The 27,632-nt window shown below is 40.6% G+C and overlaps 3 protein-coding genes across 4 annotated transcripts in view; 1 reads left to right on the top strand and 2 right to left on the bottom strand.

Moving 5' to 3' along the window:
• The window catches only part of LOC133546642 (gastrula zinc finger protein XlCGF8.2DB-like), a 244,536-nt gene that overhangs the window by 7,445 nt on the left and 209,459 nt on the right, over positions 1-27,632 (bottom strand). The window lies entirely within an intron of this gene.
• Positions 1-27,632, top strand: part of LOC133546637 (gastrula zinc finger protein XlCGF57.1-like) — a 147,072-nt gene that overhangs the window by 75,956 nt on the left and 43,484 nt on the right. The gene's annotated exons all lie outside the window — the stretch shown is intronic.
• On the bottom strand, positions 13,599-25,673 carry LOC133546635 (oocyte zinc finger protein XlCOF6.1-like). 2 transcript variants are annotated; one of them, XM_061892428.1, is made up of 3 exons: positions 25,156-25,673; positions 18,839-18,926; positions 13,599-14,974 (listed from the first exon to the last, which is right to left on the bottom strand). In XM_061892428.1, the coding sequence occupies exon 3, from the start codon at positions 14,922-14,924 to the stop codon at positions 13,635-13,637; it is 1,290 nt and encodes a 429-aa protein (XP_061748412.1). In that variant the 5' UTR covers positions 14,925-14,974; positions 18,839-18,926; positions 25,156-25,673; the 3' UTR covers positions 13,599-13,634. The 2 variants fall into 2 exon arrangements, with proteins under 2 accessions (XP_061748412.1, XP_061748411.1); XM_061892427.1 differs by lacking the exon at positions 18,839-18,926 and having other exon boundaries at positions 25,156-25,672.

Raw genomic sequence — 27,632 nt, 5'->3', positions numbered from 1 at the left:
TCTCTTCAGTGTCAGCAAGGTTGCAGGTGTTAGTATTGCTGGCATCTCTGGTTTAGTTGAAACTGGAATGAGAGGTCTTGCGTTTATAATTGCCATGACCTCAGCCATGAGAGTGGTGAGCACCTCATGAGAAAGGTGAGAGCCTCCCTCCTTAAGGAGCAATGCATCCAGGATACGGCGAGTGATGCCAATTAGTCTTTCCCACACTCCTCCCATGTGGGAAGAGTTTGGCGGATTGAAGATCCAAGTGCACACTTAGTCCTGCAGGTAAGTTTTCAACTCTTTTTCCGACGACTCTTCCTCTTTTTCCGACCACTTGTCCCTCGCCGTCAACTTCTCTTCCTCGTCATGCTTCTCGTCGTCTGTGCTGGAGTCCATGACGATGGCCTTGGACTTGCTCCCCGCTCTGGACTTCTTGGGGCTGGACGAGGAGCGTCCTGCTTGGGCGTCGCTCTTCTTGCCCTTGGCGGCGGACTTGGCGGCCGACACTTTTTTCTTGGCCCTCTTCTTTTTCTTGGCGGGAAGCTGTTTGCCGCTGTTCTGTCTCTGAGGATCTCATCAGTCCCCACGTTGACTTTCAAGATGTCAAAACCATACGGTACATCAGCGAAGCAATACAAAAACTCATGAAAAAAATAAACACAGCAGTAAAACACTTACATACAAACAAGACAGCTGCTTGTACACCCGAAAGAGAACAAAGAACAGTGTCTAAGAGGAGCATCAACATTTGCATTTAAACTGTAAAATCCTGTTTATGATTTATTTACTCTACTTATTTAAATATGAACATTTTCCTTTAGGAAACTTTTACGATTTGTGTGTTGTTGTAGCTGGTATGCTGCAATTCCCCCCCCCAAGATGGCGACCCTGTAGTGGCTGCTGTTGGCAGGAACTCTGTGCTCTTGTGTCATCCTTTTGTGTTTCCCTCTTCTTTTCATGTTTATATATATATACATATATATATATATATATATATATATATGTATTATTATTATTATTTTTTTTTGCCTTTTGGTCCGGACCTTTTGGGACTGTGTGACAAGGGGTGGCACTTTCGTGACTTCTGCGGTGCTTTTTTGTGAACTTCTGGATCTGCCTCCCGAGAGCCTTTTGGCCATGGAGACCAGCTGCTGGGTTTCTGCCACACCAGAGTCCGTTTGGAGAGACTGGAGGAGATGCAGATGAAGAGACAGGACTGCGGAGCTAGCACTGAGCGCCGGGACGGAAAAGCTTCACAGTGTCTTGGCTGAATGAGCAGGTATCGGACACCTCGGTCTCTTTGGACATATCCTCACTCATCCATGCGGACTGGACACTGGCCGAGACTTGGTTTGGCGGCCAAGAGTGGAGTCGGCTCTCTTGGTTGCTTTGTTGGGTCTGCTCCCGTCTCTGGCCAAGCTCCCTTCACCCCAGCAGACGATGGCGTGGGACACCGCAAAAGCCACCACAGTGTATATGTTTCTTTTACTTTTTATTCATAGCTGTATGTAGAAGTGGCTGGTTGCATCGGCTCTGCTCTTTTAATGTCCTTTGTCCTCTTTGATGTTTCCCTCTTACACACATGAAAGAGGAATGTGTGCTATGGCAATGAGTTGTTTTCTTCCCTTGGCCTCAGTCTGGACCCCCTCTCCAGGGGCCCAGGCTTGGACCGATTTTTTTTTTTTTCTCTCATTGCCCCCACTTTTTTACCTGTATGTATCTCAACTTTTTTGCAAGGGGCGCCGCAAGTTGGCAGACCCGTCAGCGATCCTGTTCTGTCTCCCTAGAATGTTTGTCTGACCTTGAATGGGATTCTGCTGAACATTTTAATTTCCCCTCGGGGGTTAATAAAAATGTGTCTGATTCTGATGTTTAACATCAACAAAACATAGCTAATTAGTAAAAATAAACTACATTAATTCATCTCTCAACGGTGTTGAGACATTGTTGGACAGCGGAGTAGTAACTAAATCCAAATAAAAAATGATTTTATTTTTTTAAGATATCTGGCTTGTATCTTCAGTAGGGATGTAAATTTATAGATTCATGGATATGATACCCTAATAAATATTCCTTATCGATACCAGTATTTATCAGTACTCTTGTCGGTACTACATGTCATTTGTGGAAATAAAAACCTGTAAAAAAGGCATTTTAAATAGCATTTCTATTAGCACAAGAGGTTGAACACCTCCAACATGATGTTCTGTAACATTTTAAAGCAGGGAAGTCTTTTATCAGCAGCTGTTTATTTGAAGTCTTAAATAGATAGATAGATAGTACTTCATTGATTCCTTCAGGAAAATTAAAAGAAGTCAACTATGTGTGCAGTGCAAGGTGAAATGCAGTTATGTCATCTTCTTCTCAATAACACACACATCAAACTTTGGTTGCTTCCTTATTTGTCATCATTCAAAGCTGATTGTAATGTGTAGCAGCGGCAGCTGAACTCAATGTGAAAATGTATCATAGTTATGTCAGTCAGCTGGAATTAAAAATACAAATAGTTGTGCCGTTAGTCCAGAATCTTCACGGTCCTCATGGACAACATAATTAGGAACCAGTACTAAAAAAATGGTACTTGGTGTACATCTCTTATCTTCACCACTAAACCTTTGAAATATGCTGACATATGTGCTGCTAAAGGTAAATAAACAGTAGCCATATTGAATGTTTGCCTTCATTTGACCACGTGAGGTAAGGAGGACGGCCTCTAGGTCACATGGTTACACCCCAGCAATTACACTGTTGATGATTGATGAGCATTCATTTTTAAATGGTGGTGTTAAAAAGCAAGTTTATCTCCATCTTTAGTGATAAATGTGTCCCCCGGATGAACATGTGTCACAAACATTGTATTAGATGATATGTGGATGTTGTGCTTACTTGGACTGTGATGAAGCTGTGAGGACTCAGGTGGTTTGTCTTCATGCTCTTCAGTCTTCACAGAGACAACAGTCAGTGGAAACTTGCCGACATCAGCCTCCTCCTGCCCTACAGGACACTCTCCCTCCCCTTCCGCATTAAAATAAGAGGGCTGTGGATCCTCCTTGTTCCCTTTAAAATGTGAGGGCTGTGGATACTCTAAAGTGAAACTGTCCCCCTGCAGATGAGGGAGACATTCTTCTTGGTGTCCAATCAGCTGATGGATGTCTACAGGACACAAACAAAACACATTTTAACTCCTACATGCTGAATATTAAATTGTACATGAAATATAGGGCTGTGGCTATTGAAAATTTTATTAATCAAGTGTTCTACTGGAATTTTTCCGATTAGTTGAGTAACTGAATAAAACAGTGTTGCTTGGTTAAAGACAAATTTAAGCGACTATAAAACATTTCACTTAATAATGAACAGTCAATTGGTTTGAGATGGTATGAGATCAAAATGTTATCTTTAGAGCAGGCTTTGTTTTTTTGCCAATCACAGCCACATTAAAAAGTCAAAGTACCAATGATTGTCATACACACACTAGGTGTGGGGAGATTATTTCCTGCATTTGGCCCATCACCCTTGATCACACCCTGGGAGGTGAGGGGAGCAGTGAGCAGCAGCGGTGGCCATGCCCGGGAATAACTTTTATGGTGATTAAACTCCAATTACAACCCTTGATGCTGAGTGCAAGGCAGAGAAGTAATGGGTCCCATTTTTATAGTATTTGGTATGACTGGGTTGGGGTTTGAACTCACAACCTACCGATCTCAGGGAGGGTGCACCGACATGAAGGAAATAACAGGTCAGTATGCTTTTACACACATATATAACTTGTCAAACCTGCCAGCTATCAGGCTAGGTTTACAGCGTCAGTCACCATGGTAACTGACTCTGACTTTGTCTTACCTCTCTTATTTTTGGAGGTAAAACTCTCGAGCTTTACATACTCAGGACTTTGCACTTAACCTGCTCTCTGGAATATTCCCCCGGTGACTGTGTGAGTTTTGTGTAAACTTGTTGATACACATTGTTACAAACATCAAACTCTCATAAATATTGTGTGTCTGACACTGTCTCGTTTTTATGAAGAACATAAAACAATTCACGGTGGCAGAGGGGTTAGTGCGTCTGCCTCACAATACCAAGTTCCTGCAGTCCTGGGTTCAAATCCAGGCTTGTGATCTTTCTGTGTGGAGTTTGCATGTTCTCCCCGTGAATGCGTGGGTTCCCTCCGGGTACTCCGGCTTCCTCCCACTTCCAAAAACATGCACCTGGGGATAGGTTGATTGGCAACACTAAATAGGCCCTAGTGTGTGAATGTGAGTGTTAATGTTGTTCGTCTATCTGTGTTGGCTCTGCGATGAGGTGGCGACTTGTCCAGGGTGTACCCCGCCTTCCGCCCGATTGTAGCTGAGATAGGCGCCTGCGCCCCCAGCGACCCCAAAAGGGAATAAGCGGTAGAAAATGGATGGATAAATGATAAATGGGTTGTACTTGTATAGCGCTTTTCTACCTTCAAGGTACTCAAAGCGCTTTGACACTACTTCCACATTTACCCATTCACACACACATTCACACACTGATGGAGGGAGCTGCCATGCAAGGCGCCAACCAGCACCCATCAGGAGCAAGGGTGAAGTGTCTTGCTCAGGACACAACGGACGTGACGAGGTTGGTTCTAGGTGGGATTTGAACCAGCGACCCTCGGGTTGCGCACGGCCACTCTTCCACTGCGCCACGCCGTCCCATGGATGGATAAAACAATTAGTGCATCATCCTCACATAACAATTCATCTTCCTACAGACAATCTATTTAGGAATAGTGTTAATAATGAAATATAAAGTTAGTAAAGATGTGAGAGTAAGAAGTAAACAAACCTGTTCTGTGTAACACAACTTGATGTTTTTCATGTTGTCGCTCCTTCTCCTCTTTTGTTGGACAAAGTTCCTCCTCGTACTCTGCTGTCGTTCTTTGGCACATTTTCACACAATCACAACACTTTACACTCACACTTGATCTTTACTTAGTGATGTGTTTTGATCACTTCCGCCTCTCTTTGTTAGCAGCTAACAAGCTAAGCTAACTGGCAAGCTAAGCTAGCTCGAGAAGCATCAAAGTGCGCTCAGACTAATATGACCGGATGCAAACAGTTATTAACGATGTTTACTCTATTTACTAGAGTCTAATAAAGGACATATATGTGCACATGGAGGCACAGATTAAGAACACTGAACTGTGACGACTGCAATAACGTCTTCACCGTCAGACGCCATCTTGCTTTATCCTCGCCGTGTTTGGTTCGCGCGCAGTGTTGTCAGATCTCGCGAGAGAAATAAGTAAGCTGCTATTTTCCAAATCTCGCGAGAGAAATAAGTAAAACCAGCTTTCCGCCACCGGTAAAAATATTTTATTATATACTATTTACTTATTATGAAAATAAAAGTAAAATTGTCCATTTCAAATTTTCATAGTAAAGACCTACAACTTATTTCCGTAAAAAAATTTCAATATTTAAAAATATATTCAAACAACAGTAGCATAAGGAATGACAAAAAAGAAACAAAATTAATATTACATTAATGATATTATTTTTGTTTTTGATGTTAATCGTTTTTATAATGTAATTTAGAATGTGGGAGGTTTTCATGTTCTTTTCAAATTTCCTTTGAATAGAATAGAATAGAATAGAGTTTTATTGTCATTATTGCAGTGAACAGGTTCAAAGAACAACGAAATTGGAGCAGACCCCCTAAGGTGCATGTACAATATGGTAATATAAATAGTACAAAAAAAAGGTAGATAGAAATAAGAGATGTATCTATATATGTATATATATCCACACAGATGCATACATGCATGCATATGAATATATATACACACATGCATATAACATTATTGCTTATTACAGTCCGAAAAAATTGAAAGAAATTAAAAACATGACACATGAGGACATGAAGGACATATTGTGCTACTATGGCTCTTGGGTAAAAGCTGATTTTTAGTGAATTTGTACCAGCTTTTAGCACCCTATGGCGTCTGCCCGAGGGTGGCATTATATATATTATATCCATCTATCGATAGATAGATAGATAGATAGATAGATCTATCTCTCTTTCCATTTTCTACCGCTTATTCCCTTTTGGGGTCGCGGGGGGTGGGACTGGGAGGGGGGGTGCTGGTGCCTATCTCAGCTACAATTGGGCGGAAGGCGGCGTACACCCTGGACAAGTCCCCACCTTATCGCAGGACCAACACAGATAGACAGACAACATTCACACTCACACTCACACACACACTAGGGCCAATTTAGTGTTGCCAATCAACCTGTCGCCAGGTGCATGTCTTTGGAGGTGGGAGGGGCCTATCCCCAGGTGCATGTCTTCTGAAGTGGGAGGAAGCCGGAGTACCTGGAGGGAACCCACGCATTCACGGGGAGGACATGCAAACTCCACACAGAAAAATCCCGAGCCCGGGATTGAACCCGGACTACTCAGGACTTTCGTATTGTGACACAGACGCACTAACCCCTCTTCCACCGTGCTGCCAGATATAGATGTATAGATATAATATATGTAATGCCAATTGAAATTTAAAGAGGACATGAAAACCTCCTACATTCTAAAATACATTATGAAAACAAATGATCATCAAAAACAAAAATAATATCATAAGTGTAATATTTATTTTGTTTCTTTTTTTCTTTCCTTATGCTACTGTTGTTTCAATACATTGTTAAATATTTGAATATTTTTACGAAAATAAGTTGTACGTCTTTGTTTTGAAAATTTTAAATGGACAATGTAGATCATTTGGTGAAATGACTGTTTTGTTGTTGTTTGTGGTTACCCGTAGGAAGAACTGTGCCGAGCTGCATGAATAAGTTGGCTTTAATTAAGACTTCAGCAGGACAGTAATTGTACATACGCACTGCATGAGAGGGTGGTAGTAACTGACTCCTCGATGTGCACACCCTGGTGGTGTGTTCGAGAATTACAACATGAAAACAGCTGCAAGAAACAAAATCTGTACAAAAAATGCTGCAAGTCAAAGCCACAGAGTCAGTCCAAGTTTACCACAAACAAGTGCTATAGACAGTCTGTGCATGATGTGACAGTGGATCAACACAGCCAAAGTGAAAATGACACATTCTACGTGGATGGCTTGGAAATAGAAAATTGCATTGACTCTGTAAATCCACAACAAAGAGACCAAGATGAAGGATATGTCACAGTGTGCATAAACGACATGCCAACCGAAATGAAAGTGGATACAGGTGCTAAATGCAATGTAATGTCACTGAAGACTTTCAATAAAGTAAACAGCGGCGTGAAACTCGCCAAACAACACAGAAGCACAAATTTGGTGGCTTACGGAGGAGCCAAAATCGAGACACAAGGTGAAGGTACACTGACATGCTTTTTAAAGGGACAGCGCCACTTACTGCCATTTTTCACAGTGGATAGAATGTGACATCACTGTTGGGCTTCCGTGCATGCCTGCGTACGGGGCTAGTCGAGTTGAGTCCCGATGTGCACCATGTCACCACAGAGAACACTGGAGAGTTCAGCGCACGGATCCTCACACAATACCAAGATATTTTCAGTGAAGAGCTCGGAGAACTACCAGTTGTTTACACAATGACAGTGGACCCCAATGTGCCGCCAGTTGTTAGGCCGGCCCACCGCATCCCAGTAGCGATGCAAGACTGTGTGAAAGCTGAACTTAAACGCATGGAAAGCATAGACGTTATTACTTCAGTCACCGAACCAACAGCTTGGGTGTCATCCATGGTCGCTGCGCACAAGAAAGTCAAATCAGAAATCAGATTGTGCATCGACCCCAAAGATTTAAAGGCCTACTGAAATGAGATTTTCTTATTTAAACGGGGACAGCAGGGCCATTCTATGTGTCATACTTGATCATTTCGCGATATTGCCATATATTTGCTGAAAGGATTTAGTAGTGATCATCCACGATAAATTTCGCAACTTTCGGTGCTAAGAGAAATGCCGGAAGTCGCAGACGATGACGTCACATGTTTGATGGCTCCTCACATCTTCACATTGTTTTTAATGGGAGCCTCCAACAAAAAGTGCTATTCGGACCGAGAAAACGACAATTTTCCCATTAATTTGAGCGAGGATGAAAGATTCGTGTTTGGGGATATTATTAGCGACGGACTAGAAAAAAATAATTTAAAAAAAGTTTTAAAAAAAAAACCTGATTGCATTGGGACGGATTCCGAAGATTTTTGACATATTTACTAGGTTAATTCTAGGAAATCCCTTATCTTTCTATTGTGTTGCTAGTGTTTTAGTGAGTTAAATAGTACCTGATAGTCGGAAGGGTGTCTCCACGACCGTCTTGACGCGCAGTGTCTCAGGGGAGTCGACGGCAGCTATGGATGGCACAAGCTCAGCTTTTCTCCGGTAAGAACTGACTTTTTAACCACAATTTTCTCACCGAAACCTGCTGGTTGACGTGTGGTCGGGATCCATGTTCTCTTGACCGCACTCTGATCCATAGGAAAGTTTCACCTCCAGGATTTTTAAACAAGGAATCACTGTGTGTTTGTGTGGCTAAAAGCTAAAGCTTCCCAACTCCATCTTTCTACTGTGACTTCTCCAATATTAATCGAACAAATTGCAAAAGATTCAGCAACACAGATGTCCAAAAAAACTGTATAATTATGCCGTTAAAGTAGACGACTTTTAGCTGTGTGTGTGTGCAGCGCTCATACTTCCTAAAAACCTGTGACGTCTTGCGTACACGTCATCATTACACAACGTTTCGAAGACGAAACTCCCGGGAAATTTAAAATTGCAATTTATTAAACCAAAAAGGCCGTATTGGCATGTGTTGCAATGTTAATATTTCATCATTGATATATAAACTATCAGACTGCGTGGTGGCTAGTAGTGGCTTTCAGTAGGCCTTTAAATGAAGCACTAAAACGGCCCCAACACCCCATGAGAAGTGTGGAGGAGGTAGCAGCACAAATGTTTTCAGTGCTAGATGCAAAAAATTCATTCTGGCAGATCCGCCTGGACAAGAAGTCCTCAATGAAGACAACATTCAGTACTCCTTTTGGACGTTACAGATTCCTTCGCATTAACTCAGCAAGCGAAGTATTCCAGCGCACAATGGATCAGCTCTTTGCTGGATATCCATGCTCAGTCATTGTCGATGACATCATCATCGGAGGCCGTGATGTGGCGGAGCATGACGCCAACCTAAAAAAGGTGTTTGAACATGTGAAGGAAATAAACCTCAAACTCAACCCGCAGAAATCAATCAATCAATCAATGTTTATTTATATAGCCCCAAATCACAAATGTCTCAAAGGACTGCACAAATCATTACGACTACAACATCCTCGGAAGAACCCACAAAAGGGCAAGGAAAACTCACACCCAGGGGGCAGGGAGAATTCACATTCAGTGGGACGCCAGTGACAATGCTGACTATGAGAAACCTTGGAGAGGACCTCAGATGTGGGCAACCCCCCCCCTCTAGGGGACCGAAAGCAATGGATGTCGAGCGGGTCTAACATGATACTGTGAAAGTTCAATCCATAGTGGCTCCAAGACAGCAGTGAGAGTCCCGTCCACAGGAAACCATCTCAAGCGGATCAGCAGCGTAGAGATGTCCCCAACCGATACAGGCGAGCGGTCCATCCTGGGTCCCGATGAGCGGTCCATCCTGGGTCTCGACTCTGGACAGTCAGAACTTCATCCATGGTCATCGGACCGGACCCCCTCCACAAGGGAGGGGGGGACATAGGAGAAAGAAAAGAAGCGGCAGATCAACTGGTCTAAAAAGGAGGTCTATTTAAAGGCTAGAGTATACAGATGAGTTTTAAGGTGAGACTTAAATGCTTCTACTGAGGTAGCATCTCGAACTGTTACCGGGAGGGCATTCCAGAGTACTGGAGCCCGAACGGAAAACGCTCTATAGCCCGCAGACTTTTTTTGAGCTCTAGGAATCACTAATAAGCCGGAGTCTTTTGAACGCAGATTTCTTGCCGGGACATATGGTACAATACAATCGGCAAGATAGGATGGAGCTAGACCGTGTAGTATTTTATGCGTAAGTAGTAAAACCTTAAAGTCACATCTTAAGTGCACAGGAAGCCAGTGCAGGTGAGCCAGTATAGGTATATATGTATGTATATATGTATATAAAGGTATATACAGTATAGGTATATATGTATGTATATATGTATATAAAGGTATATACAGTACAGGCGTAATGTGATCAAACTTTCTTGTTCTTGTCAAAAGTCTAGCAGCCGCATTTTGTACCAACTGTAATCTTTTAATGCTAGACATGGGGAGACCCGAAAATAATACGTTACAGTAATCGAGACGAGACGTAACAAACGCATGGATAATGATCTCGTCGTCTTTAGTGGACAAAATGGAGCGAATTTTAGCGATATTACGGAGATGAAAGAAGGCCGTTTTAGTAACGCTTTTAATGTGTGACTCAAAGGAGAGAGTTGGGTCGAAGATAATACCCAGATTTTTTACAGAGTCACCTTGTTTTATTATTTGGTTGTCAAATGTTAAAGTTGTATTATTAAATAGAGGTCGGTGTCTAGCAGGACCGATAATCAGCATTTCCGTTTTTTTGGCATTAAGTTGCAAAAAGTTAGCGGACATCCATTGTTTAATTTCATTAAGACACGCTTCCAACTGACTACAGTCCGGCGTGTTGGTCAGCTTTAGGGGCATGTAAAGTTGGGTGTCATCAGCATAACAGTGAAAGCTAATACCGTATTTGCGTATGACGTCACCTAGCGGCAGCATGTAGATGCTGAAGAGTACAGGGCCAAGGACCGAACCCTGGGGAACTCCACACGTTACCTTAACATAGTCCGAGGTCACATTGTTATGGGAGACGAACTGCATTCTATCAGTAAGATAAGAGTTAAACCATGACAGGGCTGAGTCTGACATACCAATTCGTATTTTGATACGCTCTAATAAAATATTATGATCGACGGTATCGAAAGCAGCGCTAAGATCGAGGAGCAGCAACATAGATGACGCATCAGAGTCCATCGTTAGCAATAGATCATTAGTCATTTTTGCGAGGGCTGTCTCCGTCGAGTGATTTGCCCTGAAACCGGATTGAAAGGTTTCACATAGATTGTTAAACGCTAAGTGCTCATTTAGCTGCTCTGCAACAATTTTTTCGAGGATTTTCGAAATAAAGGGAAGGTGAGACACCGGTCGGTAGTTTACCATGAGGTCAGGATCGAGGTTAGGTCTTTTAAGGAGTGGATGAATAACCGCTTTTTTGAATGCAACGGGAACAGTGCCCGAGGAAAGTGATAAGTTTATAATATTTAGCACTGATGGACCTAATAATACAAAAAGCTCCTTGATAAGTTTCCCAGGAAGTGGGTCAAGTAAACATGTTGTTTGTTTTATTCCATTTACACGTTGTAACAATCCTTCTAATGTTATTTCATCAAAACGAGAGAAACTATTTTGGATATTTGCAGTATCCGCCGTATATACAATCGTATCTGTGTTACTATAACCCCGTTGTAGCTGGGACGCATTGTCTTTAATCTCCTTTCTAATAAGTTCAATTTTCTTATTAAAGAACTTCATAAAGTCATCTGCCGAATGGGTGGAGCTACTGGAAGGAGTCCCTTGTTGGGTTAGCGATGCTACTGTACTAAACAAAAATTTTGGATCGTTTTTATTAATGCGGATGAGATTTGAGTAATAATTAGTTTTAGCTAAGGTAAGCATGCGTTTATAAGTTATTAAACTATCACTCCATGCTTGATGGTGCACCTCAAGTTTAGTCGTGCGCCATTTGCGTTCCAGCTTTCTACATAATAATTTCTGAGCTCTAGTTTCTTCAGTAAACCATGGCGTACGCCTTTTTGGAGCCTTTTTTAACTTCAGCGGTGCTATACTATCAATGGTTTCGCGCAGGGCGTTGTTAAAGTTGTTAGTGAGGTTATCAATAGAGCCCACATACTTTGGGAACGGTGCCATTACCGAGGGCAGTAGGTCCGCAAGAGTCGTCGTTGTGGCAGCATTAATGTTGCGGCTGCTATAGCAGTTATTATTATTATTAACTTGCCGAACATGAGTCTGAACTTCGAATTTTATAAGGTAATGATCGGACATTACTTTAGTACACGGGAGTATCATAACTTTGGAGACGGTGATACCTCTGACAAGCACTAGGTCTATCGTATTACCGCTGCGATGCGTCGGTTTATTTATTATTTGTGTAAGACCACAGCTATCAATTATAGTCTGGAGCGCCACGCACGGTGGGTCCAATGGGGTATTCATATGGATATTAAAATCCCACATTATAATTATATTATCGGCGTGCGTCACTAGATCAGCAACAAACTCTGAGAATTCACTAATAAAGTCCGAATAGGGCCCTGGGGGGCGGTAGATAACGGCCAGGCACAGAGGCAGAGGTGTGGCAGACTTCATAGAAAGCACCTCAAACGATTTATATTTATTATTTAAGTTAGGACTAAAGTTAAAGTTTTTGTTGTATATTAGTGCGACACCCCCTCCCCTTTTGAGGTGACGGGCAATATGCGCATTCGTATAGTTAGGAGGGGATGCCTCATTTATCGCAAAAAAGTCGTCTGGTTTGAGCCAGGTTTCGCTAAGACCGATGACGTTAAGGTTGTTGTCTCTAATGACCTCATTGACTAATAACGTTTTGGGAGACAAAGATCTGATGTTTAGAAAGCCCATATTATAGGTAGTGGGCTGTTTTAAGGAGTTGTTGATAAAATTATCCGTAGTAGCAATATTAATAATGTTGCGTTTATTATGCGCAGTGTACTTAAAATAATTACGACCATATCTAGGAATTGATATGACGGGAATTTTCAGATTGTCTACTTGGCGCTGCGATAAACTGAACGCATCATAATTTGCCACCTCAGTAGAGCGCATGTCTAACTCTGACGAAGTCATAGATACAGTAGAAAAAACATTTTGTGAGTTGTGTATTATTCTACGAAAATTGCTATGTGTACAGGGATCATCCAGCCTGGCGCTGGCTAGTTCTAACTTAACTGACTCCATACCCAGGCTAGCAGGCTCTGTAATTGCCTGTGACCGGGCTTGCTCTAGTGCAGTTAGTCAAATGTGGCTCAATGCGAAGTCTATGTTCCGAGACAAGAGGATAGCGCCTTCCTGGTTTAAATGATGTATAAAGTAAATAATAATATGCTTCCTGAAGTGGTCCAGAAGATGTTTCAGATGTGAACCAGTACATATGTATATCATATAAAGGTGATAATCTATGGGATTATTAACAATTACAAATACAATATGTAATACTTTGATATTTCATATAAATAGGTCTAAAATTGTATGATGAATATACAGTACATATATATATATGAGTGTGTGTGTGTGTGTGTATACATACACACATGTTTATTGCATGTAAAAATATGTATTCTACTGTTTACTCTCACTTTTTTACTCTAATTGTTCTGTCCATTTTTTAATAAAAGTACACAATGTTGCATATTAATGCATGTGCTTGACTGAAAAAAGCACTAATATAAACTATCTAATTTATAAATATAGAAGCATATTAAAAAGATTGTTAGACAAACAACAATGTCACACATGTTATATGTGCTGATGTTGTTAGAAAGTCAAAATGAAAGTCTGGACAGTTTATTTCAAATCCTGCAGTTTCATTTGCTGCTGCTGTTCTCACCAGCACACTTGTGTTTCTTACACTGGTACTTAGAAGACAATCTTTCACCACACACACCACAACTCAACACTTTTTCTCCAGAGTGTCTTCTCATGTGTGCTACAAGCTTTGATTGTTGACAAAAGCTTCTGTTGCAGGTTGAACAGGAATGTGAATTTTCACCAGTGTGTGTTCTCTTGTGTACTTTCAAACACCAGTTTTCTGTAAAACCTTTACCACAGATTGAACAGGAAAAAGGTTTTTCACCAGTGTGTCTTCTCACGTGCACTTTCAAATGATGACTTTGTGTAAAACCTTTACCACAGATTGAACAGGAAAAGGGTTTTTCACCAGTGTGTGTTCTCATGTGTACTTTCAACCATCGACTTTCTGTAAAATCTTTACTACAGATTGAACAGACAAAAGGTTTTTCTCCAGTGTGTTTTTTCATGTGTCTTTTCAAATATATACTCTCTCTAAAATCTTTACCACAAATTGAACAGGAAAAAGGTTTTTCACCAGTGTGTGTTCTCATGTGTACTTTCAAATAGTGACTTCGTGTAAAACCTTTACCACAGATTGAACAGACAAAAGGTTTTTCACCCGTGTGTGTTCTCATGTGTACCTCCAAATGTTGACTTTCTCTAAAACCTTTACCACAGATTGAACAGGAAAAAGGTTTTTCTCCGGTGTGTATTTTCATGTGTCTTTTCAAATGTTGACTTTCTCTAAAACCTTTACCACAGGTTGAACAAGAGAAAGGTTTTTCTCCAGTGTGTGTTCTCATGTGTTTTACCAAACTTGAACTTTGTGCAAAACCTTTACTACAGAGTGAACAAGAAAAAGGTTTTTCTCCGGTGTGTCTTCTCATGTGTCTTTTCAGACTACAATGGTATTTAAAAGTTTTGTGAGAGTGAGAAGATGTGAAGTGAGTGTTGTCAGTGTGACATGTCTTATCATCTTTAGAGTCTTCATCATCAGTGTCAGGAGAGTGTGACGTTGTGTCCTCACTATCTGATAGTGGAGCTAAGAGCTTGTCTGCTTGTGATCCTCCACAGTGGTCTCCATCAGCTTCTGTTGTCATGTGTTGTGTTGAGCTGCTGCTTGGAGGCTCCCCCCCTCCCCTCTCCTCACTTTCACCTTTCACCTCATCATCTTCACTATTCACACTGATGAGGTGTCTCTTGTCTTCCTCTATAAAGTGGGGGGACAGCCGCTGTTTTTCCTCCACTTTTGGCTTTGGCTCCTCTTCTTTCACGTGGAGGTACTGTGACCTCCTCTGCTCCATAGTGGAGGACCCCTCCTGCTGCTCAGGTGGGTGATATTTTTCACAGACGTCTGCAGGACACAAGAAGACAAACACATGCTTGGATGGAAATAGACAAGATTTTACCAATTCAGATTTCATTTTCGACTGCTTTACGTTTCGGTTATTTGTGGACTCACTTTTGCTTTCACGTTCAGTAAAAAGGAGAAGAAACAGGTTGATTAGCATCAACTTTGACTAGTTGAGAAGTAACATGAGCCTACAAAGCCAACAGTGAGGTCTTAAAAGGCACAGATTTTCCGGGTCCCCCATGGGGGGCCAGAGGGCTCTAAGGTCAATATTGTGCTTTGAAAATATCTATAAAATAAAAATATTTTTGGCAAGAAATTAACAAAATACTACACGTTATTTTGTGGCAATTACAAAAGAATGTCCAGTATAATTCTCAGGGCATTCAATCAATCACAACTGGACTGTTAAACTATATATATATATCTATATATATGTCTTGATTGGATTATCCAGAGAATAGTGCTCGATACCGTGGTAGAGCGCAATATGTAGGTGTGGGAAAAATCACAAGACTACTTCATCTCTACAGAACTGTTTCATGAGGGGATCCCTCAATCATCAGGAGATTTTTCTCCTGATGATTGAGGGATGAAGTAGTCTTGTGATTTTTCCCACACCTACATATATATATATATATATACATATACATATATATATATATATATATATATATACATATATATATATACATATATATATATATATATTATATATATATATATATATATATATATATATATATATACATATATATATACATATATATATATATATATTATATATATATATATATATATATATATATATATATATATATATATATATATATATATATATATATATATATACATACCCCGCCTTCCACCCAATTGTAGCTGAGATAGGCTCCAGATAAGCGGTAGAAAATGGATGGACACATGCATATATAGAGTCGCGATCAAAAGTTTCCATACACTTGTAAAGAACATAATGTCATGGCTGTCTTGAGTTTCCAATCATTTCTACAACTCTTATTTATTTGTGATGTAGTGATTGGAGCACATACTTGTTGCTCACTAAAAACATTCATGAAGTTTGCTTCTTTTATGAATTTATTATGGGTCTACTGTACATGTGAGCAAATGTGCTGGGTCAAAAGTGTACATACAGCAATGTTAATATTTGCTTACATGACCCTTGGCAAGTTTCACTGCAATAAGATGCTTTTGGTAGCCATCCACAAGCTTCTGCTTGAATTTTTGACCACTTCTCTTGACAAAATTGGTGCAGTTCAGCCAAATGTGTTGGTTTTCTGACATAAACTTGTTTCTTCAGCGTTGTCCACACGACTTTGGGAAGGCCATTCTAAAACCTTAATTCTAGCATGATTTAGATATTCCTTGACACTTTTGACGTGTGTTTGACATTGTCCTGTTGGAACACCCAACTGCGTCCAAGACCCAACCTCCGGGCTGATGATTTTAGCTTGTCCTGAAGAATTTGGAGGTAATCCTTCTTTTTCATTATCTCATTTAAAGCACCAGTTCAATTGGCAGCAAAACGGACCCAGAGCATAATACAACCACCACCATGCTTGAAGGTAGGTGTGGTGTTCCTGGGATAAAGATCTCTCTTTTTCTCCTCCAAACATATTCCTGGGTATTGTGGCCAAACAGCTCCATTTTTATTTTATCTGACCACAGAACTTTCCTCCAGAAGGTCTTATCTTTGTCCTTGTGATGTCAGATGGAACAAAAATTGAGCTGTTTGTCATGTATATAATGTAATGCATTGTGGCCAATCAACTGAGAACAGTACGATACTACCTTTGAAAAGTACCGCTTCCGCTCTTTCATCTGACTGCATACAAGCAATAACATCTTGAAGAGGAAGAAAGGCAAAAAACTACAATTCTACTGGTTAATAATAAGGGTGTGAAGTACAATATGAACTTCAAAACTTTTTTTTTTTTTTCCCCTTGGCCTCAGTCTGCACCCCCACTCCAGGGCCTAGGCTAAGACCGATTTTTAAATTTTATTTTAATCTTCTATTTTTTTCTTCCCCCCACCCCCCTTGTTTACCTGTATGTCATCTTTTTTGTAAGGGGCGCTGGAAGCCGGCAGACCCGTCAGCGATCCTGTTCTGTCTCCCTGTAATGTTTGTCTGATCTTGAATGGGATTGTGCTGAAAATTGTAATTTTCCTGAAGGAACTCTCCTGACGGAATAAATAAAGTACTATCTATCTATCTAACAATAAAGGTGACGCTTTAAGCAGGGATGCACCGGGTTGCAAGTTCTGTTTTACACCTTCCCTGCTTGTCGGCTCCCAGACCGTAGTCGAGGAGAGCAGGGGAGACCTTTCACTTCGGAATGATGAGGCCATCAATTAGTTACAACTTGCTCACTTTATTTATAATTTCCACAGGGCACAACCGGACATCCAACATGCTATTGACAGTCCTGCACATGCTAGCACTACCTCTCCTAACTTGCCCACTCACTTACTCGTCACGTACCCCACATACTGCCATTCTTAGAGGAGCACACACCGAATGCTACTATCACAACAGCTGCTTTAAAGGGGAACATTATCGCCAGACCTATGTAAGCGTCAATATATACCTTGATGTTGCAGAAAAAAGACCATATGTTTTTTTAACCGATTTCCGAACTCTAAAAGGGTGAATATGGCGATGTAAACGCCTTTTCAATTGTTCGCTGTCGGAGCGATGACGTCACAACGTGACTTTAAAACGTAAAGCAATCTGCCATTTTCTCATACACATTACACGCAACAAGTCAAATCAGCTCTGTTATTTTCCGTTTTTTCGACTGTTTTCACTACCTTGGAGACAATATGCCTCGTCGGTGTGTTGTCGGAGGGTGTAACAACACGCACAGGGACGGTTTCAAGTTGCACCAGTGGCCAAAAGATACGAAAGTGGCAAGAAATTGGACGCACATTTTACCGACGACAGCAATGCTACGACAGAGATGGCAAGAATTTGTGGATATCCTGCGACACTCAAAGCAGATGCATTTCCAACAATAAAGTCAGAGAATGTTGTGTCACATGCGGTTTGCATCTTCCTCCGCTGCGGTTCCACCCAGAGGGCCCGCTGACAGCGCAGCCGGACACGCCCCCACGCTCATCAAGCGGACCGCGCCCACTCTCCGCCGCAGCTGGCCGCAGTCTACACCTGTGAGTGACGACGTGAGCTGCTTAAAAGACCAGTGGACCCAGGGATCCTGGCGGGAACTTAGTTATCTGTTGAAGTACAAACTCTCCGTCACCTGCAAAGTGAGCTGTGCGTCTCACTCTTCTCCGGATCTCCTTCGTCCTCAGATTGCTTCCTTCGTCCCTCGACTCCTCGCTTCCTTCCACGGACTACCCTGCCTGTCTTGCCCTTATTGGACTGCATCGCGTCTCTCAACACGCACCTCCAACACTTTGGTAAGACACTCCAGTTAATCTATACACATAGTCTCACAACACACTCTTGGGTTTTTTGACACACACATCATTCTCTAGTTTATTAGTATTGTTATTATTATTATTATTATATTTTGTATTATATATATATATATGTATTTTTTTTTACTTTGTATAAGAATAAATCTTTGGACATTAATGCCATCTGGTGTCCGTCCGTCACGTCTTTAGTAAACCATAACAGAGAAATCACAACGGTGAGTTTTGTTGATGTTATTGACTTATGTGCTAATCAGACATATTTGGTCACAGCATGACTGCAAGCTAATCGATGCTAACATGCTATTTAGGCTAGCTGTATGTACATATTGCATCATTATGCCTCATTTGTAGCGATATTTTCATCCAGCCCTTCCCTCCACCCACATTTAATGCCAAACAAACACTTACCAATCGACGGATTTAAGTTGCACCAGTGGTCAAAAGATGCAATCGTTGGTTAGGTGGCGATCGCCGAATTCGTCCTCGTTGCCGCTGTCTGTCGTGACATGATTAAATAGCTTCAGTTTCTTCTTCAATTTCTCTTTTGCTATCTGCCTCCACACTCCAACCATCCGTTTCAATACATGAATCGCTTACGGCGCTGAAATCAGAGTCTGAATCAGAGCTACTACGCTATACTTTTCTGTGCTATCCGCCATATTTGTTTTTGTTGGCTTCACGAAGTGACGTCACAGGACAATAGACGGGTGGCTATAACGACGGTTAAAATCAGGCACTTTGAAGTCGTTTTTTGGGATATTGCGTGATGGGTAAAATTTTGAGTAAAACTTCGAAAAATAAAATAAGCAACTAGAAACTGATTTTTATTGGGTTTAACCCTTCTGAAATTGTGATAATGTTCCCCTTTAAAACATGCCTCCCCAAATGCTGCGATGAATGTTAGCACCTTTGTTTCAAACTGAAGTCAACATTTAAATAATGAACAATCAGATCTGCACAAGGAGTTATAAAGAGTGACGTGTAATAATGTCATTGTTACACCAGTCCTGCTGTTCGGTCCGGTGAAGACTGCTCTCATATGAAACGTATCTTAACTGCATGTCAGTTATTTGAAGTAACACACAAATTAATAACATTGATTAAAAATTAATTCCGTTAGCAGGGCTCGAATTTAACCAAGGCAACCGTGACAAAAGCTGCAACTGCCCTTGTGACTTGCCGTAATGCCCTAAAAAATTGACCAACATCGACGACAAGAACATGCCGTGACCGCCCTTGACTTTCTAGTTCAGGAGTTAATTCGGCAGTATTTCCAACTAGGACTTTCCCCCATGTCCCTTTAGGGGTGTTGTGGAAAAATGTGAATGCCTGCCGAAAACGTATTTCCTTCGCTGAAGCTGCAGTTTTGGCTTGGTCTGTCCACGGCGGATTACTAAGTGTAAGATAAACACTTTATCTTCCTGGTTATTGTGTCGCTACGTGTTTGACATTATTTAAGACTTTATCGTGCCCGGAAAAGGACAGTTTGTCTCTTCTGTGGTATTGATGAGATTTAAAAGAGTGTTGTTAGTCCCATGTTGATGTGATAAAACCTCTTTCTCGTTTGGAAGATACACACAGCTGTAACTGTTATTTCTTCCTGCACATGATAAATATGTACAACAGGATTGGATGTATTCATTTATGTAAAATTTTCATTAAATGTAATATTGCCTGACAAAAAGTGATTTGACGTAATATCTTGATATTTACACATCGCATATTTACGGATGCGTATTTTACTAGAATACCCTTATGACCATTCCATATATCAAAATCAAGTACCTACTGTACTGTTTACTTGTTTAAATTCCCTTTGAGAGCAAATATCTACCCAAATGGCCACTTTGTTGTTGACAAAAATTTATTTTAAGTAACATTTTCATATTGACATATCTTATCTCTGTATATTCTACGGGAATACCCTTATGGGCATTACACATATATGTAAATCAAGTACCTACTGTACTTTTTAGAGCTAAAAACTACCCAAATTGCCACTTTGCTGCTGCCAAAAATTGATTCCAGATATTAACAATAATAACAAAATTGTCAGAATAATTGTACATAAGTTATAACACAACTTTGTGTTCCATTGAGTTCAGGTCCCCTGCTAGAAGACAAAAGCTTTCTGTCATCTTATCAAACAAAAGGCTTGTAAAACTCCACTATCTGCGATGGGATGCAACATGGAGGTGTCGGTTTCTTTGATCTATTGACAGCCACAGGAAGACCTTGTCCTGACCCGAGATCCATGAAGCGGAGAGGGAGCAGACCCGATGCAACTCCAGGCACCTTTTCTTTGAACTGTTTATGACTGAGTGCAAAAGCTGTGTACGGCCCCCCTCCCTTTAGAAACAGCTGCAGCTATGTAATCAGAAAAGACCCAAATAAAGAGGACGCGTGGAACTCCCTCGTCAGAGCGTGGTGGGAAACTGTACAAAGTTGCAGCCCGGACGTTTCTCCTCATGAGGTAAATAGAAACCAGTCTCTGTTTGATTTATTTGCTTCTTGTCTTTTCTAAGAGATGCCATCGGTGTTTGAACCTGACAAAAATGTCAAAGCATTACTCTAAAACACAATATTATACATTCTGAAAATGTAAACGATAGCAAACATATACCTACATATTTCAGAAAATTTCACTAGCAAACACTTTGTTTAAAAGGTTTTTACTACCTTTTTTTCAGCCCTTTGAGACACTTGTGAGTTAGGGCTGTATAAATAAACATTGATTGATACTGTACAAAAATTTTAAATAACTGAAGAAAAATCACTGATAAACACTGGAAAACTGTCACTGAACGTCTTAGTGTGATGTCATTCTGTTACAGACAAATGGAACACAGTTTCCACATGGTGAGGACATTGATGGTCAGACTCACTGTCTTACGGATCACCTCAACTTCTGACCTGCCCTGCCAAGACTGTTCAGTGCTACCCTAATGACAAACCCTGGGTAACACAGGAGGTTCAAGCTGTGCTCAACAAGAAGAAAGCTGCCTTCAGGAGTGGAGACAGGGAGGCAATGAGAGCAGCACAGCGGGAGAAGAAAGGACATGTGAGGAAGACTAAGGACAGATAGCCAGGGACTGCAGATGGAAATTAGCTATATAGCTATAATCTGGAACAGAACATATCTGTCTTTGAGCTTAATGTTTCTGTGCATTGTCCCTTCAAATAAAGACTAAACTAAGCTACAGGAAGAAGGTGGAGCAGAACAACATGAGGGAGGTCTAGTAAGGTGTGAAAACCCTCACAGGCCACAAGACAAAGACCAGAGCAGTAGGGGGGACAATTGAGATGAATAACTTCTTCAACCGGTTCAACCAGCATGTGTCCTCCCCAACCCCCACTCCTCATCGCAGCCACCCCCTCTTCTTTTCCCCCCCAGCCATGGTTGCAACCCCTTACTCTTCCACCTCCACCAGACAATAGATGGGTTTCCGCTAGCGGCGATTACCCATAATCCTTCGAGTCAGCCGCCATCTTGTGCAACAAAACTTTGTTTACTCGTCTGCGGCAGTTTTCTAAATATATTTCCACACTTCTGCAGCAACAATGACGTCCACTTCAGGAAATTTGAAAGAAGTCGTAAAAGTTCCCTACAGACAGACGCTAGATGCAAAGCCAGGTATTTACAGAAATGGAAGGATATTGGCGATAAAGAGCCATATGAGGTGGGAAAGCACGAATGGACTACGGACTTGAAATGTTATCCGGATATAAGTTACGCCGACATCGTCAACTATTTGGTGAACAATGTTAGTGCCTACACTCTGGATGAGCTCAAGGGCTACAAGTCGCTCGAAGCGTACAATTACTTTGTGTGTGGATGGGTACAGGAAATGAAACTGGCTACAATGGAAGATAAATGTGTGCTCATCGCTGGTGTTCGTCACTCTCAGAGATCAACTGATATGTGTTTGGTGCCATGGGTCATATCAGAGAAGACGGGTCGTGTTTTATCAGGACACTGTACATATATGGCAGGTATTGGCGAAATATGTTCACATGTTTCTGCATTGTTGTTTGCCATTGAAACGAGCGTTAAGATGCGGGACAACACGACAGTCACACAGGAAAAATCTTACTGGCTACTTCCAAGCAGTCAAGAAAGTTGAGTACAAGACCATACAGGACATTAACTTCACATCCGCCAAGACAATGAAGAGAAAGCTAGACAAGGCAATCGTATCCGGAGATACACCGGCACCATTAAAACAGAGGAAACTACCGGAGGTACGGAAGGGGACACAAGATGAACTGTCAGACTTGTATAGAGAATTAAAATCCAAACGAAAAATTAAGCCTGTTTTACTTTCTCTGATTCCAGGATATGCTGAAGACTATCGTCCAGAAGCACTTGATAAATAGTACCCAAAGGTATTTTCAGAACTATATGATTCTAACTATGCAACTGCATAGTTTAGGGTTACTTGATTTAATTCATTCAAATTTTAATAAAATCGTCCAAAAATAAGCAGCGATTGCCTATATTATATATAGAAGGTTATATTTGTGCAACAACAACGTCAGACATCGAGCGTTATTAAGTACAAGCACAGGCACAGTAGTTCCTCCTATGTTTTAATATCCATTCTAACCATAACACATTTTATCATCGATACAGAGAGCAACATAATTCAAAGTACCTGTTACAAAATGATCAGAGCAAACTTTATAATGTTGTTTTGCTGGATCAGGGGTAAATCCCACTCGATTGATTCTAGCTAGCCACAGGTTGCTCCTTTCTGTCGACAGTTGCTCGGTTTCCTTTCCCTGTTTTACTATAACCTTAGGGATATCGTAGTACTTTGTTGTTCTTTGTCCTGAATTGGCGCGGTTTACACAGCCCCAAACGACACGTGTGACCCATTCTCACAAAAATAACAACGGAGGCGTCCTTAATGAGTGTTTGTTTTGACATACAAGATGGCGGACAAGGGAATTGTGGGACGGGTGTGATGTCATCGGAAACCCATGTATAGTCATCTCTGTGGACCAGGTCAGAGGTCAACTGAGGAAACTGCATCCTAGAAACTACCTGATGCGCACCAGAATCTATCTGGTGTGCACTGCGTATTATTTAAGTACAGTCTTTTATTTTCCTACTTGCAAACACAGTGTTACTGTTCAAACTGTGTGTAATGCAACAGTATTTAAAATGATTAAATATACTCGTTAAATAATGTGTCTTCCTTGTTTTTAATGAATAATTAAGGCCTACTATGCTACTGTATTTTAATGCTGTTCATGATGGTGGTACTTGGAAATCCAAGTATTTTCTGAGGTGGTACTTGGTGAAAAGGGTTAGACAACTACTGACGTAGTGACATTGTAAACTACATTAGCAGACACCATTTTGTTATACCCAAACGGCGTCTGCTCATACATCGCGCTTCCAACGAGATCCCCCTTTGAGTAAAAAGGTTCCACAATTGTTCATGTTATACCATCTCATCTTAATGTCCATCATGTGAATGTTTGAAGTGGAACTAAATGTGATCTCTGAAAGGGGTACACATTATTGCCAAAGCAGGGCCCCCGTCCACATATACAATACTACTACATATCTGATGAAAAACAACATTAGTTTTGTTTTTCTAATTATAAGCGTGCCAAACCATCTCTATTTGGACATTATCTAATGCAGGGGTGTCCAAAATGCGGCCCGGAAGCCATTTGCGACCCGCAGCTAACCCGCCACACATCCTGCAAAAATTGCAAAATTGATAGTATTGCAAAAATTAAAACATTTTAAAAAAGTGGAATGAAGTGAAATATAGTGAGAAAACGTGTTAATGTTGACACAAAGCTGCCATGCAGGCAGTTTTTTTTTTCTTCGTGTCTTTATTTTGTTTTTTTTTCCATTGCTCAAAAAAAGGACAAAAAAATTTGTTACAATGAATTATTACTTAAAAGTTACCACTTTAAAATGTTTTATGTAGAAAAATATTGCATATGTTGTGTGGTTGCCATATAAAAACATCAAAATTTGGACAAAAGAGCATAAAATAAACAAAATAATAGTTCAAACTTAAAACTGACATATATTGGAGGTTTATCTTGAAATTTAAGTGTTAAAAGTAAAAAAAACAATCTAATAAAAATGCATCACTTTATGAGTGGGGAACCTTTCGGATCTCAAATATATTTAGTAGGACTTTAATTAACTTTTCACTGTGATTACTCAAAAATATTAAATAATTAAAATCAATGATGTCCTGCATTATTGATCTTTGAGGGCTTTAATTGCTAAATAAAGGAACTCTCCTGAAGGAATCAATAAAGTCCTATCCATCTATCTAAATACTGCATATTTCAGTTTTACTATAAAAAACAAAGTTATGTTTGACGGAAAAGGCATAAAACCGTATTTGTTTTACTTTATATCAACCTCAAGTTGATATAGAGATTTACTGTAAGCCTTAAATAAAATAAATAAAATAATAATTTGACCTTTTTTTTTACATTTTAGTGACTGAGACCCTCTATGCTCCCCAGGAACCCTAAGGATTAAAAAAAAAAATCCATATATGTTGTTATGGTTGGAAAATGAAAAATATCGAAATGGCCCCTGCATGCTTACATTTTTCCGTGTTCGGCCCTCCATGGAAAAAGTTTGGACACCCCTGATCTAATGGAAATGACTGCTGCAAACATGTCATGTTCATGATGAAATATAAAGTTAGTAAACATGTGAGAGTAGGAAGTAAACAAACCTGTTCTGTGTAACACAACTTGAGGTTTCTTGAAAACAGCCTCCAATAGTTGACGTAGTCTCTCGTTCTCTTCTTTTGTACGAGAAAGTTCCTCTTTGTACTCTGCTATCGTTCTTTCACACATTTTCACACAACAAAGTTCCTCCTCATACTTTTCTATCGTTCTTTCGCACATTTTCACACAATCACAACACTTTACACTCACACTTGATCTTAACTAAGCGATGTGTTGATCAAATCCGCGTCTCTTTGTTAGCGGCTAACAAGCTAAGCTAACTAGCATGCTAAGCTAATTGGCGCGCTCAAACAACTATCAAGCTAAGCGGGCCTAATAATCTCCAAATTTGGCTGAGACGAGTGGAGTTTACCCTGACACGGAAGATGAATAAAGTGTAGTTAGGAGCGATGTGAGGAGATGTGCCGAGGCTTAGAAGCGTGTGTGGAGAAAAGGAGGACTTTGCCGCAAAGCGCATGTCTTCCAAGCATGCGTCCGTAGGGGCGGGGCCTGAGTCATAGTTGTGATGTTTTGGGCTAGGGAGTATAAGAACTACACTACCCAGCATGCAACAGTAGTGACGAGCATGCGTGGTAGCCCCGTGAAGTGGTGTCGTATGTCGTCATGCGGACAGCTAGAATGTGGTTATGAGCACGCTGTGTGAGTCAACGTTGAACACGCCTCGTCTGCATTTATTACAATTAGACAGACAGCACAATAAGTGCATTAAAAACAGTACTAGTCAATTATTTTCATACATACATGATTTAAAGTAAAATACGGTTTATATATTTGAAATATCATTTTTGATTGATTGGTTGATTGATTGGTTGATTGATACTTTTATTAGTAGATTGCGCAGTACAGTACATATTCCGTACAATTGACCATTAAATGGTAACACCCCAATAAGTTTTCAACTTGTTTAAGTCGGGGTCCATGTTAATCAATTCATGGTACAAATATATACTATCAGCATAATACAGTCATCACACATGTTAATCATCATAGTATATACAATTAATTATTTACATTATTTACAATCTGGGGGTGGGATGAGGAGCTTTGGTTGATATCAGTACTTCAGTCATCAACAATTGCATCAACAGAGAAATGTGGACATTGAAACAGTGTAGGTCTTACAGTAGGATATGTACAGCCAGCAGAGAACATAGTGAGTTCAGATAGCATAAAAACAAGTATATACATTAGAAGTACATTTGATTATTTACATTAGGTTATTTATAATCCGGGGACATGAGATATGAATGGAGGAGGGTATTAGTAAAGGGTTGAAGTTGCCTGGAGGTGTTGTTTTAGAGCGGTTTTGAAGGAATATAGAGATGCACTTACTTTTACACCTGTTGGGAGTGCATTCCACATTGATGTGGCATAGAGAGAGAACGAGTTAAGACCTTTGTTAGATCGGAATCTGGGTTTAACGTGGTTTGTGGAGCTCCCCCTGGTGTTGTGGTTATGGCGGTCATTTACGTTAAGGAAGTAGTTTGACATGTACTTCGGTATCAAGGAGGTGTAGCGGATTTTATAGACTAGGCTCAGTGCAAGTTGTTTTACTCTGTCCTCCACCCTGAGCCAGCCCACTTTGGAGAAGTGGGTTGGAGTGAGGTGTGATCTTGGGTGGAGGTTTAAAAGTAACCGAACTAGCTTGTTCTGGGATATTCGGAGTCTAGATTTGAGGGTTTTGGAGGTGCTGGAGTACCAGGAGGTGCAAGCGTAATCGAAAAAGGGTTGAATGAGAGTTCCCGCTAGAATCTTCAAGGTGCTTTTGTTGACCAGAGAGGAGATTCTGTAGAGGAATCTCGTTCTTTTGTTGACCTTTTTGATGACCTTGGTTGCCATTTTATCACAGGAATGATTAGCCTCTAGAATGGAACCTAGGTAGGTGATCTCATCTTTCCTGGTGATAACAATGTAACCCATTTGTGTTGCCATTGGTTGTTCTTTGTGGTTACCCGTAGGAAGAACTATGTCGAGCTGCATGAATAAGTTGGCTTTAATTAAGTCTTCAGCAGGACAGCAATACATGCTTTTCATGTGACGTCATTCATCCGGGTCACGAAGGGTCGTGTGACATTTTGAAAGGCAAACAATCGTCACGCAGGTAGCCAAAAGCACACAATATGGTAGTTTCGTGTTGGGTTAATGGGTGCACTAAACGCCGCCAAAGTTCAGTCAAACGTGGATTCTTTAGTATTCCTAAAATTCATCGCCACGAAGGCGAACTAACCCAGAAAATAGCCAGCATAAATAGGAAAGACGAGCATTCCCAGTCATCGAAAATATGTTCAAATAATTTTGTTACAGGTAAGCAAACGTTTGAGGCAATTTTATTTTTCTCATATTCAAACTAATTCTACGGTATTATTTTTTTACAGGCCCAGAAAAAGCAGGTTATGTCTAATATTCTGATTCAAATCCATTTGAGGACCGTTTAAATATGTACACCAGTAGTCAGTACACG

This window comes from Nerophis ophidion, unplaced genomic scaffold (assembly GCF_033978795.1).
Source record: "Nerophis ophidion isolate RoL-2023_Sa unplaced genomic scaffold, RoL_Noph_v1.0 HiC_scaffold_35, whole genome shotgun sequence".
Lineage (NCBI taxonomy): Eukaryota > Metazoa > Chordata > Actinopteri > Syngnathiformes > Syngnathidae > Nerophis > Nerophis ophidion.
Note: the sequence above shows the minus strand (reverse complement) of the source record. Positions and strands in the feature narration are given on the sequence as shown.